Source organism: Mustela nivalis, assembly GCF_964662115.1.
Source record: "Mustela nivalis genome assembly, chromosome: 2".
Lineage (NCBI taxonomy): Eukaryota > Metazoa > Chordata > Mammalia > Carnivora > Mustelidae > Mustela > Mustela nivalis.
In genome coordinates, this window is record NC_139021.1 from 29,440,571 (window position 1) to 29,454,061 (window position 13,491).

At 38.1% G+C, this 13,491-nt stretch overlaps 1 protein-coding gene and 1 long non-coding RNA gene across 3 annotated transcripts in view; one reads left to right on the forward strand and one right to left on the reverse strand.

Moving 5' to 3' along the window:
• Nucleotides 1–2,630, reverse strand: part of EMC2 (ER membrane protein complex subunit 2) — a 61,906-nt gene extending 59,276 nt beyond the window's left edge. For both annotated transcript variants that reach the window (XM_082720021.1, XM_082720020.1), the window contains exon 1: nucleotides 2,539–2,630. In XM_082720021.1, the coding sequence (XP_082576147.1) occupies nucleotides 2,539–2,578 (40 nt within the window). In that variant the 5' untranslated portion in view covers nucleotides 2,579–2,630. The remainder of the gene's footprint in view (nucleotides 1–2,538) is intronic.
• A 151-nt stretch (nucleotides 2,631–2,781) lies between these two features.
• On the forward strand, nucleotides 2,782–12,446 carry LOC309859390. The gene is made up of 3 exons (XR_014308657.1): nucleotides 2,782–2,838; nucleotides 6,639–6,736; nucleotides 12,341–12,446. It is a non-coding gene; the product is annotated as an uncharacterized lncRNA (long non-coding RNA).
• Nucleotides 12,447–13,491: the final 1,045 nt, after the last annotated feature.

Here is a 13,491-nt window from a genome sequence, read left to right on the forward strand (position 1 = left end):
ACTTTTTTGATAGAGCCCAAAAGATTAAAAGAGTGTTAGATTTTCCATATGGGTCTTTTATAAATGTGATAAACTTTCCTATCCCAAGAATTATAGTACTTATCGAACAAGTCATTTCCACAACCTTAATTCATGAAGCTATTCAATGGAATTCTGAAGGACACAGGTCCAGCTGACATGCCCTCCCAAAAAAGTCTAAACAAATAGTTTAGAGATCCTAAAAATTTGTTACTATAAGTTTGTTACTATAAGTCTCTGAAAGAAAAATCTAGAACACTTTTTAAAAGTCCCCTAAAATAGATCTCTGATCCTGAAACCTTCATTTTACAAATAATCAAACTATATCCGATGAATTAAGTGAGCTACCTAAATCTACCTGAGATGCTACAGAAATTTTTCCAATATGAGAAAAATGGCTTATAATCTTTTTGTGAGAATTTGTTAATGTTTATTATTAATGCCATTAACAATTCACTTAGTCAACAAAAAATGAATGAGCAACTCCAAAATGTCTAGCGCAAGAACAAGATACAACTGGTCCCTCCGTTCATTCTAGGAGAAAAAATTTTAAAACTTAACAAACTGGATAAGTACTTCAATAGTATGAGGACACAGAGTTAAAGGGCCAGAGGTACATTTTGTTGCCTTTTTTTTTTTTCTTTTTACAAACTTTTAGCTGAGGGATAGGATAGGGTATTCAAGGAAGGCTCTCTCAAGTATGGGACCTTGGAAGGAAATTCTGATAAATATATAATGGGAGCAAGAGTAGGGTAAGAAAGGAAAAACACTCCTAGTGGAAGAAATAGCATCTGTCCAGCCCTAAAACAAAGAAGGGTAGAACACATTTAGGGAATTCAACAAAAGCCAGCATAGCCAGTTCAGAGTAAGTTAAGAGTAATGGTTAAGATAATAGTTAAGAGTAATAGTTAAGATAAAACTGGGGCCTGGGCAGGAGCTGGATCATCTTTTTCATAAAGCACTTAATTGTTTAAAAGCCCTTTAACATGCTTTCTCTTTTGTTCAGTCATACCTGTGAAGTAGTTAGTATTTCTTATTCTAAATCCATTTTCCTTAGAATCATCACAGGGTAAGGTCCAAGTTACCTAGTTAAATCACCTTGTCTTCTGGTAGATATGATACACACCTACTTGTTCCTATCATCCAAGAAACCTATATTGAACATACCTGCAAAGTAACACTTTTAAAAAATAAGAAATATTTGAATCATTTTTTAAAAAGCGTTACAAGTAATAGCCACATGTCTACCATCTAGCTTAACCATATATCCTGACACAAGCCTTTTAAAAATATGTATTTTTACAGGTCTGTCCTCTCCATTAGACTGTGAACTCTTAAGAGGACTGTGTGTTACTTAATTTAATATACCCAACATCTAGCTCTAAGCAGTTAATACTTTTAATATAATGAATTTGCCAAATACAGGTAGAAATATTGTTCACAGTGAGCTGGAGGCCACAAAACCAGTAATAAATTACTGAATTCAGTTCAAGTATAAAGGAATTTTCCCTTTTTCCATATGTTTGCAATTTTGTAATACTGGATAGATACATTCACCATTAAATGGTCAATATAACTTTCAGCCCACATGTTACTATGTCACTGTTTATCTGAAGAAGGCATTCACTAAACAAATAAGCTGTTAAAATCTAATGTTAAATGATGGGAATAGAAATTTCAATTACACAACTTTCATGCCTTAGAGAAACTCAAGCCTGTTCTCTTAACCATGCTTCCCATTGAAGTTTTTAAGAGAAAAGTCTCTTATAGAATTGGATCAACGTTTGGCTGCTTCCAGATTTAAAGAACACACTCCACCTTAGATTAAAGTAGGATGGAAAAAGAAGTCCATCCCACTTGAGCATATGCCCGAGATAACCAGTTGTTCTCCCTTTCGGAAAAGGAATTACTGTCAGAAAATGAGAAGAAAGTTGCGTTAGGAGTCCAAGTGGGTTTTGAAGGGGAGTGGGGCAGCGACTGAAGATGAGCATTCGGAGACCCAGTTTTGCAGAGAGAACGAAATATAAAGTGGCACGTAGAAAAATCAGATTTTTTTTATGGATCTTTCACAGCCCTTTACTGCACAGAGTTGTTGTAACCTTCACGGAACACTTAATAAAAGGCCTTACAGGCCCTGTATTTCCTGGCTGCAGGGAAGCTTCAGAAAGCGACTATCCCGCCTCCTCTTCGCGGCCCGACAGCCACACGAAATGCGCGACAGCCCTCCCGCCTTACAATGGAAGCGGCCCCGGGCCACCGTACGGGCGCAGAGGTACATAAGTCAGTCAGTCTATCGATGAGCACCGGCGGTGGGGAACACCGCAGACTCCAGTCGGAGGCTGGGCCAAGGAAGGGGTCAGCCTCCCCCTCCAGCTTGGCCACCACCTCGGCGCGGCCCGTCCAGAGAGAGCTCCAGCGCCTACGACAGACGGGAGAATCCACGTCTCCACGGGCAGCAGATACTGCCGAACCGCTTCCCAGGGCTTTTGGTCTTTCCACGCCCGCCCGGCCCGCAGTTACCTTCCCAAGTGACATCGTAAAGCTCTGAGACCTTCGCCATCTTCTCAGAACCTGGAGGCTGGGAAATGAGAGGGCGGGGAGACACCGTCACGTGACCTACGACCGGGTGGCGGCGAATTACGACGCCACCTCTCATTGGTCGAGAAAGCGGAGGGGGTGGGAATCGCTGCGCACGTGCACAGGGCTCTGCGGTGGGGGCTGTTGGGGAAAGGGGCGGGGCGAGCTGGGTGGACAGCGGCGTTCGGGGACTCTAAGGACGCGGTGGCTTAGCGCTGGGAGGTGGAGCCGGCGTGCTTTGAGGTGACTTTTACAGGGTTTTTTTTTAAGCAAATGTTTCCTTTTTCCTCGGTTTTTCTTCTTTTTCTATACAGGCGTATTCGTTCTCTTCCCACCTCTTTATTAACACTTTGTTTTCTTCGTGCAGTGCCGCAACGTAACGTTCTGCTCCAACCCTTTATTTGCCCCCAGCTTTCCTCCTTCCTCAACGGGGTTTGCTCTCCGTTTTCTTTTGATGTTCGTCTAAACTGAAACACTCCAAAAACTTTTATAAAAGCTCTTTGAGGAGCTAAGCGGGATTCTGCCTTTGCACATGATGTTTGTGTGGCCGAGGTCGTCTTAATGTTCCCAGGACTGTCTTCTTGCCACCTGGATCGCTAGATCTAGAGTCTGCCGCTGTGCATTTGAAAACTCCTAAGACCAGCCAATATGTAACTCCTTATAAATAAATGAATGAATGAATGAAATACGGAATAAATGTACAACTGGGACCGTCCCAGCCCCTGCACTTCTCTCCTCCTCCGGAACGTCACGGGGGAGCCTCCTTTCCCACCAAGCTAATTGCTTTCAGGAACCATTAGACTTAATCTACTAGACCTAGGGAGAAATGTCTGGAGTAGAAGAAAAGAAATTTAACTTCATACTTATATATTTGGTATTTAAAACCAAGGAAACATAAAATTGTAAAGGGAGAATATGTAAAGTGAGGAAAGTTGGCTAAAAATCCTTACATTACACTCTGTATAGTTAAAGGACACTGAAGAAGAGGCCGTCAGAATAGAAGGGAAAAAAGAGAGATGTATCCCACAAACCAAGAGAGTAGAACTAAAAGAAAAAAAAAAAAAAAAGGAAATATCAATAACATCTGCCAGAAGTTACATAAGGATAGGAAAGACTATTGAACTTAGAAAGTTGAAGTAGATTCTGAATGAGGTCCATTTCTCTCCAAACTTAACAGACCTTGTAGAGCTTCTTCGTTCAAAAAATTAAAAACTCTTCACTCAGAAATTCACATATCCCAATGCTTCAGTAAAACAGTAGAATAAGCAAGAACTCTATCAGATGGATTTGAATCCAGGCACCAGTATTTAGTAGCTGGTTGACTTTTCAGAATGTCTGTCTCTGAGCGTCCGAGTTGGTCATACATAAAAAGAAACTAGTTATATTCTTATAAAAAGAAAAATTCCTCCGAGTTGTTATTGAGATTAAGAGAGACAGTGCATGATGCTCCCATGGAGGTACCAGTCCTTTGGCTGTAAATACCAATTATATGCCGATGACTTCCAAATTCTCCCCTGAGGCCCAGTTCTGGTTTCTTGACGTATTCACTTAGATAGTTAATATGCATCTCTAAGTTAACATATCCCAAACAGAACTCTGGATTCTCCCCCCAAATTTGACCTTCCCCACTGCAATTGATGAAACTGTCCACCTAGTTGCACAAACTAAAATTCTAGGAAGTATTGTTGATTGCACACCTCCTGTATGTGGTCTGTCAGCATATTCTGTACTGCACTTCCTAAATTTTCCCCCAAATTTATTTGTATCTCCACTGCTACTACTTCAGTCTAAGCCACAACCATCTCTCACCTGACTGTAATAGCCTCTTAACCCTGTTAGTTTCATTCTTTCTGTGTAAAATCTATTTTCTATACAGCAGCCCCACTGTCTTAAAAAAAAAAATCAGACTACAGAATTCCTTTGCCTGTGGCTTTCACATGACTCCCCTAGGCAATAAATATATATTCAAAACACTTTACCACAGTGAACAGAGCTCTACTCAGTGTGACTCTCTCCGACATCTCTTACCTCATCGACCATTCTTTCCTCACTAGATCCCAGCCATTCTGGCCTACTTCCTATTCCTCAAACATTCCAAACTCCTATCTGCCTTGGGTGGCACTTGACCCTTACTCCCTTTCCTGAAACGTTCCTTTCCATTATCTTTAAGTGGCTGTCTTCTTTTTGTCTTTTATATCTCAATTTTATTTAAAACTACTATCTACTTATAGGGAGGCCTTTCCAATAACAAGTGGATCCTAGTTAATGCCTTTTACATCATTATTACACTTATCAGTTTGATTTCTTTTTTGTTTACTTATTTTCTGTATTTTTCATTGTTATATAAACTCCTTGAGAGTATGGACTTTGTCATTTTAACCTTGGAACAGCCAACCTAGAAAAACACCTGGCATACAGTAGATGTTGAATGTGTGAATTAAAATTAGATATTCAAAAAATTAGTGAATTAGAATTAGATATTCAAAAAACAACAACTTGTGTTAGTGATTATTAGGATAATATTTCATAGTAGTGTACATTTGAACTCTACGCCTTGGTTGTGGGTAGGATATTCTCTTTTTTATAGCTAGTGTTTTCCTAAAAATTGTAAACATAGTGAGTTTGGGATCATACTAATTCATTTTACCTTTCCCAGCCCCTTAACACAGTATTGGCATATGATCTGTGACATACATGTAGAAATTAATAATTGTACTAAATTGTTTATGCCTAACATTTTGTTGAATTTTTTGAGGTGGTGAAGCCCAACAAGGTGCCTTTTCAATACTTAAAATGGATATTATCAGTTATAACTAATTAAGGGAGTAAATATTCTCTAGTCATTTCAACTAAATATCCTTGTAACTAGCTGCTAGTGTCTTTCAGGCAGTAAACCATATGACAGTATGTTAAAGGAAGTCATTTTCAGAATTTCTGAGATGGAAACTAGAATGATTTCATTTTTGACTTAGAAGGTATTTATGAATCATTAAAACTATATTTTTCAAACTTTTTATTTTGCCTGTAACCCATATGAAGGAATATATTTTACATCACACAGTATGCACACGTATGTAAAAAACTGAAAAAAAAAAAAAAACCCTAGGCTTACCATGTGTTTATCCTCTATATTCTCTATTCAAATTGATTCAATTTCTTTTTTTTATAAAAACACTAACTGCAATCCCTTGGGTATTGCCCATACTGTGAAAATCTAATGGACTTTGTATATGTTTCCCAGTCTGAGGACCTTAAGTAAATGGTTTGTTCGAGTTCTTGCCACTAGTAGGTAACAAAGATGGAAAATACATACACGGGACATAAGCTGTTCAAGTCATAGATAAAAGATGAGATATTTACAGAAATATATATTTAAGGGAAAGTTTTTTTGCCAATAGTAATCTCTGAAGTGGGGAAAGTGACTGTGTGTTTACATATTGTAACACTACAGTTGTCTAATAAAACTTGCCCTCCTCAGGCCAGGAAAAAACTGGTATGTCACTGACAAAACTTCTTTATTCTTCTGTAACATTTTATAATGTAATTATAAATGTAAATTAAGAAAGAAATGTCTTCTATAGATAAAACAATAACCTGAGAACATAAACATCAATCATACTTTCTATAAATCTTCTTTTATAGAAAATTTTCAAAATTTTATCTCTCACCCTCTTACTACTTTGAAAAAGAAGTTTTCATTAAAGTGTGTTAAAAATATTTAATCCACATTGGGGAGGGTATGGGACGGGGAGTGCTGTGAGATGTGTAAGCCTGATGATTCACAGACCTGTACCGCTGGGGCAAATAATACATTATATGTTAATAAAAAACATTAATCCAGTTTCTCTTATTGAATATTGCCCAGTATTGGTGACAAATATCAAGAAATTATCTAAGTAGCCAAATATTAGATTATACCATGTTAGATGTCATAGGAAATAACTATCTCATTTAATGAACTCAGTAAAACAATGAAAAAAGCATATGAATGTGGTCTATGACATACTTTTTTTTTTAATGTGACACTATCTTGTTATTTTCAGGTTTTTTTTGCTGTGTTTGAATAGTTTGAATGATAATACATCAGAATGAACAGGAATCAGAAAGGAATAACTTTGAATGAGCCTACATTATCTTTAAGGTGGGATGAGGTTTATTTATCAAGCCATATTGGTCTTTGAAGCCCTGTGGAGTGCTTCTCTTTTATGGTCAAAGTTTACTTACTTCAGTTAATATCTTCAGACATTATAAAAGACTAAAGCAACTTTTTAGATGTAATAAACCTTATGACATTTATAAAATAGACAGCATTTAACAAGACAGCATAATACCATTTGAATTGATTTTGCAATATCCAGCATCGTCATCATTATTTAGAACCTGCTGTTTCCTTTGTTCTGTCTTAATCATACTGAATTAAAATATTCAGTAGCACAGTTTATAACCTTTGTTTACTGTGACAATTATCCATGAGAGTAAATTGGTCTCACTACAAGTCTCATATAAAATTTACTATAGCTTTTAAGTCATGTTATTGTTTCTAATTAATGAATCATAGCCTTTGTATTTAAGGGAAAATATTACTTATTTCATCTTCATTCCATGTCAACAGATTTTCACTGTGACACATTCACATTTGGAAGGAAGTTTTCCTTAGAGTTTTATTTACCAAAAGCCAGATTAACACGGAGTTGTTTTAGGAACCTTCCTGAACACTTTTTATTACATTTCTAAAAGATTATGTAATTTAATATGTCCCACCCTCCAAACACAAGAGCCTGTACCCCCTTTGCTGGCACAACTGTAGCATTTAGGCACTTCTAGTATTTCCAACTTTACCATCATTTTCAATATATGTTGTAAAATGTGCCAGCAGTTCATTTCACATCTAATTATATTATTTTAGAAAGCAAAGGAGAGTCTCTGGGAAACATATCCAGTGAGATCACTTTGGTCCTTTCACAGTAGAATTCACAAACTGATAATTACCCCTCTGTGCCATAGTTTTAACAGTGAAAAGGAAAGTACATCCAGAAGGAGTACACCCAGAATTTCTCCCACATGAGCAATAAATTAGAGCTGTTTCTTTTTAAGATTTATAACCATACTTAAAAGTACGCTTTTTCAAATGATATTTAATTTCCCCAAAGTGCATATTCTGTTCTCATACACATATACATCTTTGCATATGTAGCAGTCCTTGTGCAAAAATGTATTTTTGTAAATAATCCTTTTTGTGTACCAAACACCCAGGAGTCTCTGTGAGCTATTATAGTGACCTGATGGTTTCTGGAGCCTATCTAGATAGACTCCATTTTCTGCAATGGAACTATAACTGAATTCTTTACTTGAAAAATGTTCAAAAAAGTATTCACAATAAATAAATTTCATTATGGGTAAGCTCACACAAAAATATACTGAATATTGGGGCACTTGGGTGGCTCAGTCACTTAAGCATCTGCCTTCACCTCAGACTGTGATCTCTGGGGCCTGGGATAGATCCCTACAACCAGCCCTGAGTAGGACTCCCTGCTCCATAAAATTTCCTGGCAGGGAGTCTGTTTCTCCCTCTCCCTCTGTCCAACCCCAACCCCGTTCATGTTCTCTCTCTCTCACTCATTCAAAAAATGAATAGAATCTTTAAAAATATATATACTGAATATTAACTTACACATTTTTTTCTAAGTACATGCTATTCTGTTACAAATATAATTTTCATTTTTCTACAAACTCTCTTCTATGGTTTGGTAGCATCACTCTAGCCATAGGTGGCTTAAGTTGTTCATTCAGAGCTGCAGTTCTGATGTATCTTACCCTGCCCATCAGGCCACAAGTTCATTTCCTTTACTCGCCTTCTTTTTCTTTCTACGGTCATGCTGACCACTCTTGGCTAGAACTCACTGACATGCCAATAGCAACACTGGACACAAAGTCTTTTCAGGTCATATCTTTCAGGTCATAAATCATGCTTTTTTGAACATAGGAAGGCTTACTAAGTCAACCCTATGGATTTGTTTGGGAAAAAGACTGGTTTCCCAGCAGAATTCCACTAAGAAAACTGCCTACCCAGTTTACCAACCTCATCCATCTCTATCTCACACCTGCAGAAAGACCACAATCTCAATTTTTTTTTAGCGTATGTAACAATTTTTTAAAATTGTAGTTAAAATTCTTTTACTTTAAGATGTAATTTATTTGAGAGAGAGGGCATAAGCAGGATAAGGGGCAGAGGGAGAAGCAGACTCCCCACTGAGGAGGGATCCAGATGCAGGGCTCAGTCCCTAGACCCTGAGATCATGACCTGAGCCAAAGGCAGACGCTTAACCAGCTGAGTCACCCAGGCAGCTCTAACATTATTTTTTTAAATAAAGTATAATTAATATATTGTTGTATTAGTTTCAGGTGTACAATACAATGATTCACCAATTCTGTACACTATGCAGTGCTCCTCATAAGCAGTGTATTCTTAATCCCCTTTCTCTATTTCACCCATCCCCCTACCCACCTCCTCTTTGGTAGTCACCCATTTGTTTATTCTCCATATTTAAGCATCTATCTTTTTGTTTGTTTCCTTTTTCCTTTGTTTCTTAGATTCCACATATAAGTGAGTCACATGGTATCTATGTTGTTGTGAATGGCAAGATCTCGTTTTTTATGGCTTAATAATATTCCATTGTACATATACACCACATCTTCTTTATCCATTTGTCTATGGGTGGACACTTGGGTTTCTTCCATACTTTGGCTATTGTAAAATAATGCTGCAGCAAACATAGGGCTGCATCTATATTTTTGAATTAGTGTCTTCTCTGTCTTGGGGATAAATACCCAGTAGTGGAATTACTGCATTATATGGTAATTATATAATATTTTTGAGGAATCTCCATACTGTTTTCTACAGTGCCTACACCAATTACGTTCCCACCAGCAATGTACAAGAGTTCCTTTTTCTTCACATCCTTGCCAACTTTTTTTATTTCTTGTCTTTTTGGGTTTAACCATTCTAACAGGTGCAAGGTCTCATCATGGTTCTTTATCTTAAAACTGAGAGTTAAGGAACAATGGAAGTGTGCTACCAAAGCTGCCACTCAGTTCAGATTACTGCCACCTCACTAGAAGTTTTCTGAGCGATATAGTATTTTAACTTCCTTCTGCCATTGCAGATTCTTTTGCATCTTTTAATAATGAGCTTGAGCATTTCTGTGGGTGGGATGGGAACCAAAACAGTCGGCGGGGGGGAAATGATTTCAATTGATGCAGTTTTTCTAGCAATAGCAAAATTATGGAATATTAAAAATAACCTCAATCTAATCTTGAGAAAAGTCAGACAAACCCAGACTGAGAGCCATTCTATGAGAATAACTGACAGGTACTTATCAGAGAGTGACAGTGACGTTGTATATTGCTCTTCTAAGCTTTTAGACAAATGCTTACTCTTAGATGCCCCTGGACAGATTGTAGTGTCATATATGTAGTGGAATTAAGTGTACAGACTTAACAATTATGAAATAGTCCCTAAAGTCACTTGTATTAATTATAAACTGTACATACCATGTATGTAGGTATGGAGTTTCATTACATTCCAAGGTAACAGCAATGGAATATTTGCCAACATACATGTACATTGCTCCCTTCTGAGGAACTTGCTGTGTTTTAACCCGAGGTTGCTCAATCTAGCTGTGTAATTAACCAATTTGAGCAAGTTATTTTAACTTCATTAAATCCTTGTTTCCTTATATGTCAAATGAACATATTAATACTTGCTGATTATAACAAGGATTACAAGTAATAAATACAGAATTTCTCACATAGAGTCTGGCATGTGGTATAATAATACTCAGTATTAAATACAGTTATTGAGTACTTACTGTGTACTTGGCACTTTACAAATTGCACTTTGTAGATTACTTCAAACAACCACCCCACTTTGCAGATGAAGGAACAGTTCAGAAAGGTTGAATAACTTCCCCAAACACACTATGATATACACCTTTAGGGTAGGATCTTAGTAAAAAAAAAGAAAAAAAATAGCTTTGTCATTTTGGTATCCTGGGAAGGGAAAGCTTGAATGGGGAAAGCTTTCAGACCATGATGCATATTTGATGCTTTGAAAGAAAAGAGTATGAAGCTGGATTGGACAGAAAGCACCCCGTGCTATGATTTAGATCTGGGAAAGTATTAGCCAATTCAATGAGAAAAGCTCCTGAGCAAAGATTACCTTTTAGAGGAGTCCTACACTGGGTAGAAGTGACACGCGCTAGGATCCCCACATGTTCAGTCATAGTGCGGGGGCTTTCTGGAAGAGCGTGGCCCCAGCTCAGAAGCTGAGATGAATTTTGAAGCCTTTAAGAGCTGGAAGCTGTCAGCCACCTTTTACTCCTTGCAGTTGAATAGCAAGTTCGTTCTTGAAGGGAGATTCTAAAGATGCACCTCCCTATCTGCCACAGTAGCGTTGTTATTATTATTCCATTCTGGGTGTAATCTTCCATTTTTGTTGAGAAGTAGATCTGAAATACTAGTTAGACTGCGAAGCTATTTAACACAGCTATTAGGCATATGGAAATTTTATTTCAGCTTCCCAGAATGTCTTCTTCTAGTATATGATTAATAGCTCAGCAGTGGTTGCTTTATACTGAAGAAAAGACATGGTAGATTATAGATAACCCACAGAGACTTGAAAATTTGCTTATTTTTTATGAGACACTAATCAGGAATTATTCTTTTCTTGGGAAGGGAATTAATGCTACTACCATTGATAAATTACCTAGGATTTCATATTTTTTCTTTTTGCAGTCAGATTCCAAGTATATAGAAGTAATTTAGAATTTCTAAACATCTTTCCAAGAATAACAGTTAACTCTGAAAAATGGCAGCATTTCTAAAATTCTGTAACTCAAGATTTCCACGAAGTACTAGAAAATTCCAAAGATACTGTGCTCACAATGTCCCATGACAATTCACTGGATAGCTGCCATACTATCATTGATGAATGCCTGTTAATAAACTTATTCAAGGCCAAATTTTGTTAACACTTTCCTCAAAAAAAAAAAAAAAAAAACCAGAAGAATGATTACAAGTCTGAAGTATGAGTGGTGCATAAATCCAAAGGCCTTCCTTGTCAACCTGTACTTCTCCCTACCGAATGCCAAGGCAGTCCTAATTAACATTTGCTGTGGTACATATATGCCCTTCTAGAAAGGATATTACAGGTGCTCCATATCCTGGGCTGCCAGAATGAGTGATGTAATGAAAGCAGTAGCTAATGGGAGATGACAGAGTGCTTCCCAGACTCCTTGAATAGCAAAGTTCTTGAAGGATTGTACCTTTTAAAGAAAGAATTAAAGCAACAGAAGAGTATTGGTGAACAAAACTTTGGTAGTAATTTTCAGGGAACAACTAGTTACACAGGACACAGAAGCTATGAATCTCAATGCATAAATTCAGGGGTGCAAAACCAAAATTTGCAATTTTAGAAAACTCCATTTCTAATTGAGTTATCTTGGAGGAAGACATCTTAATCTCAGGTTGGAATTTGCCCTTGCTTTGCTGCCTTCTTCTTTTTCAAGGCTACTTTGACTTGTGTGAAAGTGATATTTAGAACCTTCTAGAGAGCACGCCCTCTATCATCTCTCCCACGTTGAATAGGGGTGACCTGTGTTATCAACAAGATATTTCAGAAATGATGAAGTGCAACTTTTGAGGCTGTCGTGAGAGATAATGTGTCTTCTGCCTTGCTCTCTCTTAGATCACTCATTCTGAGGAAGAAAGCTCCCATGTCAGGAAGACAATCATGCAGTTTTGCAGAGATCCACATAGTGAGGAACTGAGGTGTCCTGCAACTTGCAAGCCGTGTGAGTGGCACATCTGAGATTGGTCCTCCATCCCCAGTCAAGACTTGAGACCCAGCTGACATTGTGACTTCAGACCCATGATATATGTTTAGCCAGAACAGCTCAACTAAGCTGTTGCTAAATTCCTGCCCCACAGAAACCGTGTGAGATAACAAATGTTTATTATTGCTTTAAGCTGCCAGTTTTTGGAATGAAGTGTTATACAATAATAGATAACTAAGACACTAATCAGAAAGGATGCAGACACTGGTTTACTGCTTATGCAGCATCCTGGAGCCTTCTCTGCTATCCCAGGCATTGTTCTTTAGTTCGCGGGGGAGGGGGGGGTGATTCTGGGTAAACGGCTATTTATCAGTGAATGCAAAGTACTTTGATAACTTATCACCCAGTACAGCCATACCAGTTTTGTATCACTCATGCTTATGTAGTCTCAAGACGTTGGGAAGCCCACCTGGTCCCCCAGTTAGCACTGCAGCCCTTCTGTCTCTCCACAAACGCCTCCAGGTCCTGTGGCTCTCCTAACTACTTCTGGATCACATGGGAATTTGAGGTTCCCTCCTTCGGCATACCCTCCAATCTTTTATTTGTTCTGAGTGCTCTCATCTCCGTGACACCCTGACTAGACAATAAGGCTTCTCTCCCTGGGAGCCTCTAAACTTGAATTTTATAGCTCCTCTTGAGGCTCATCTTCCTTATCACTCCTGCCTCCATTCCCCAACCCCATGAAAGCAATATTTCAGTCTCAAGAGAAGTACCCATACACTTCAGCGCTTGATTCCCCAAGCATTGTCTTGGGATTTTTCCAGAGGCAGCTACGTATATCCTCTCTGATGAGTTTTGAAACCCAAAACCAGAGGGATGAGGTTCCTGACTTCCCAGTTTTCTCCCCTCACACTCTCTCCCTGAGACAGTAATTCAGGGTCTGGAGGAGGCGGAGGCAAGTTTCACTCTCAGAGAGACAGACAGAGAAAGAGAATATCACTTCTTAACCTAAAAATGTATCCCACTGCCCCATCTCTAGAGAAATAAGTGTCTGCCTGCTAAG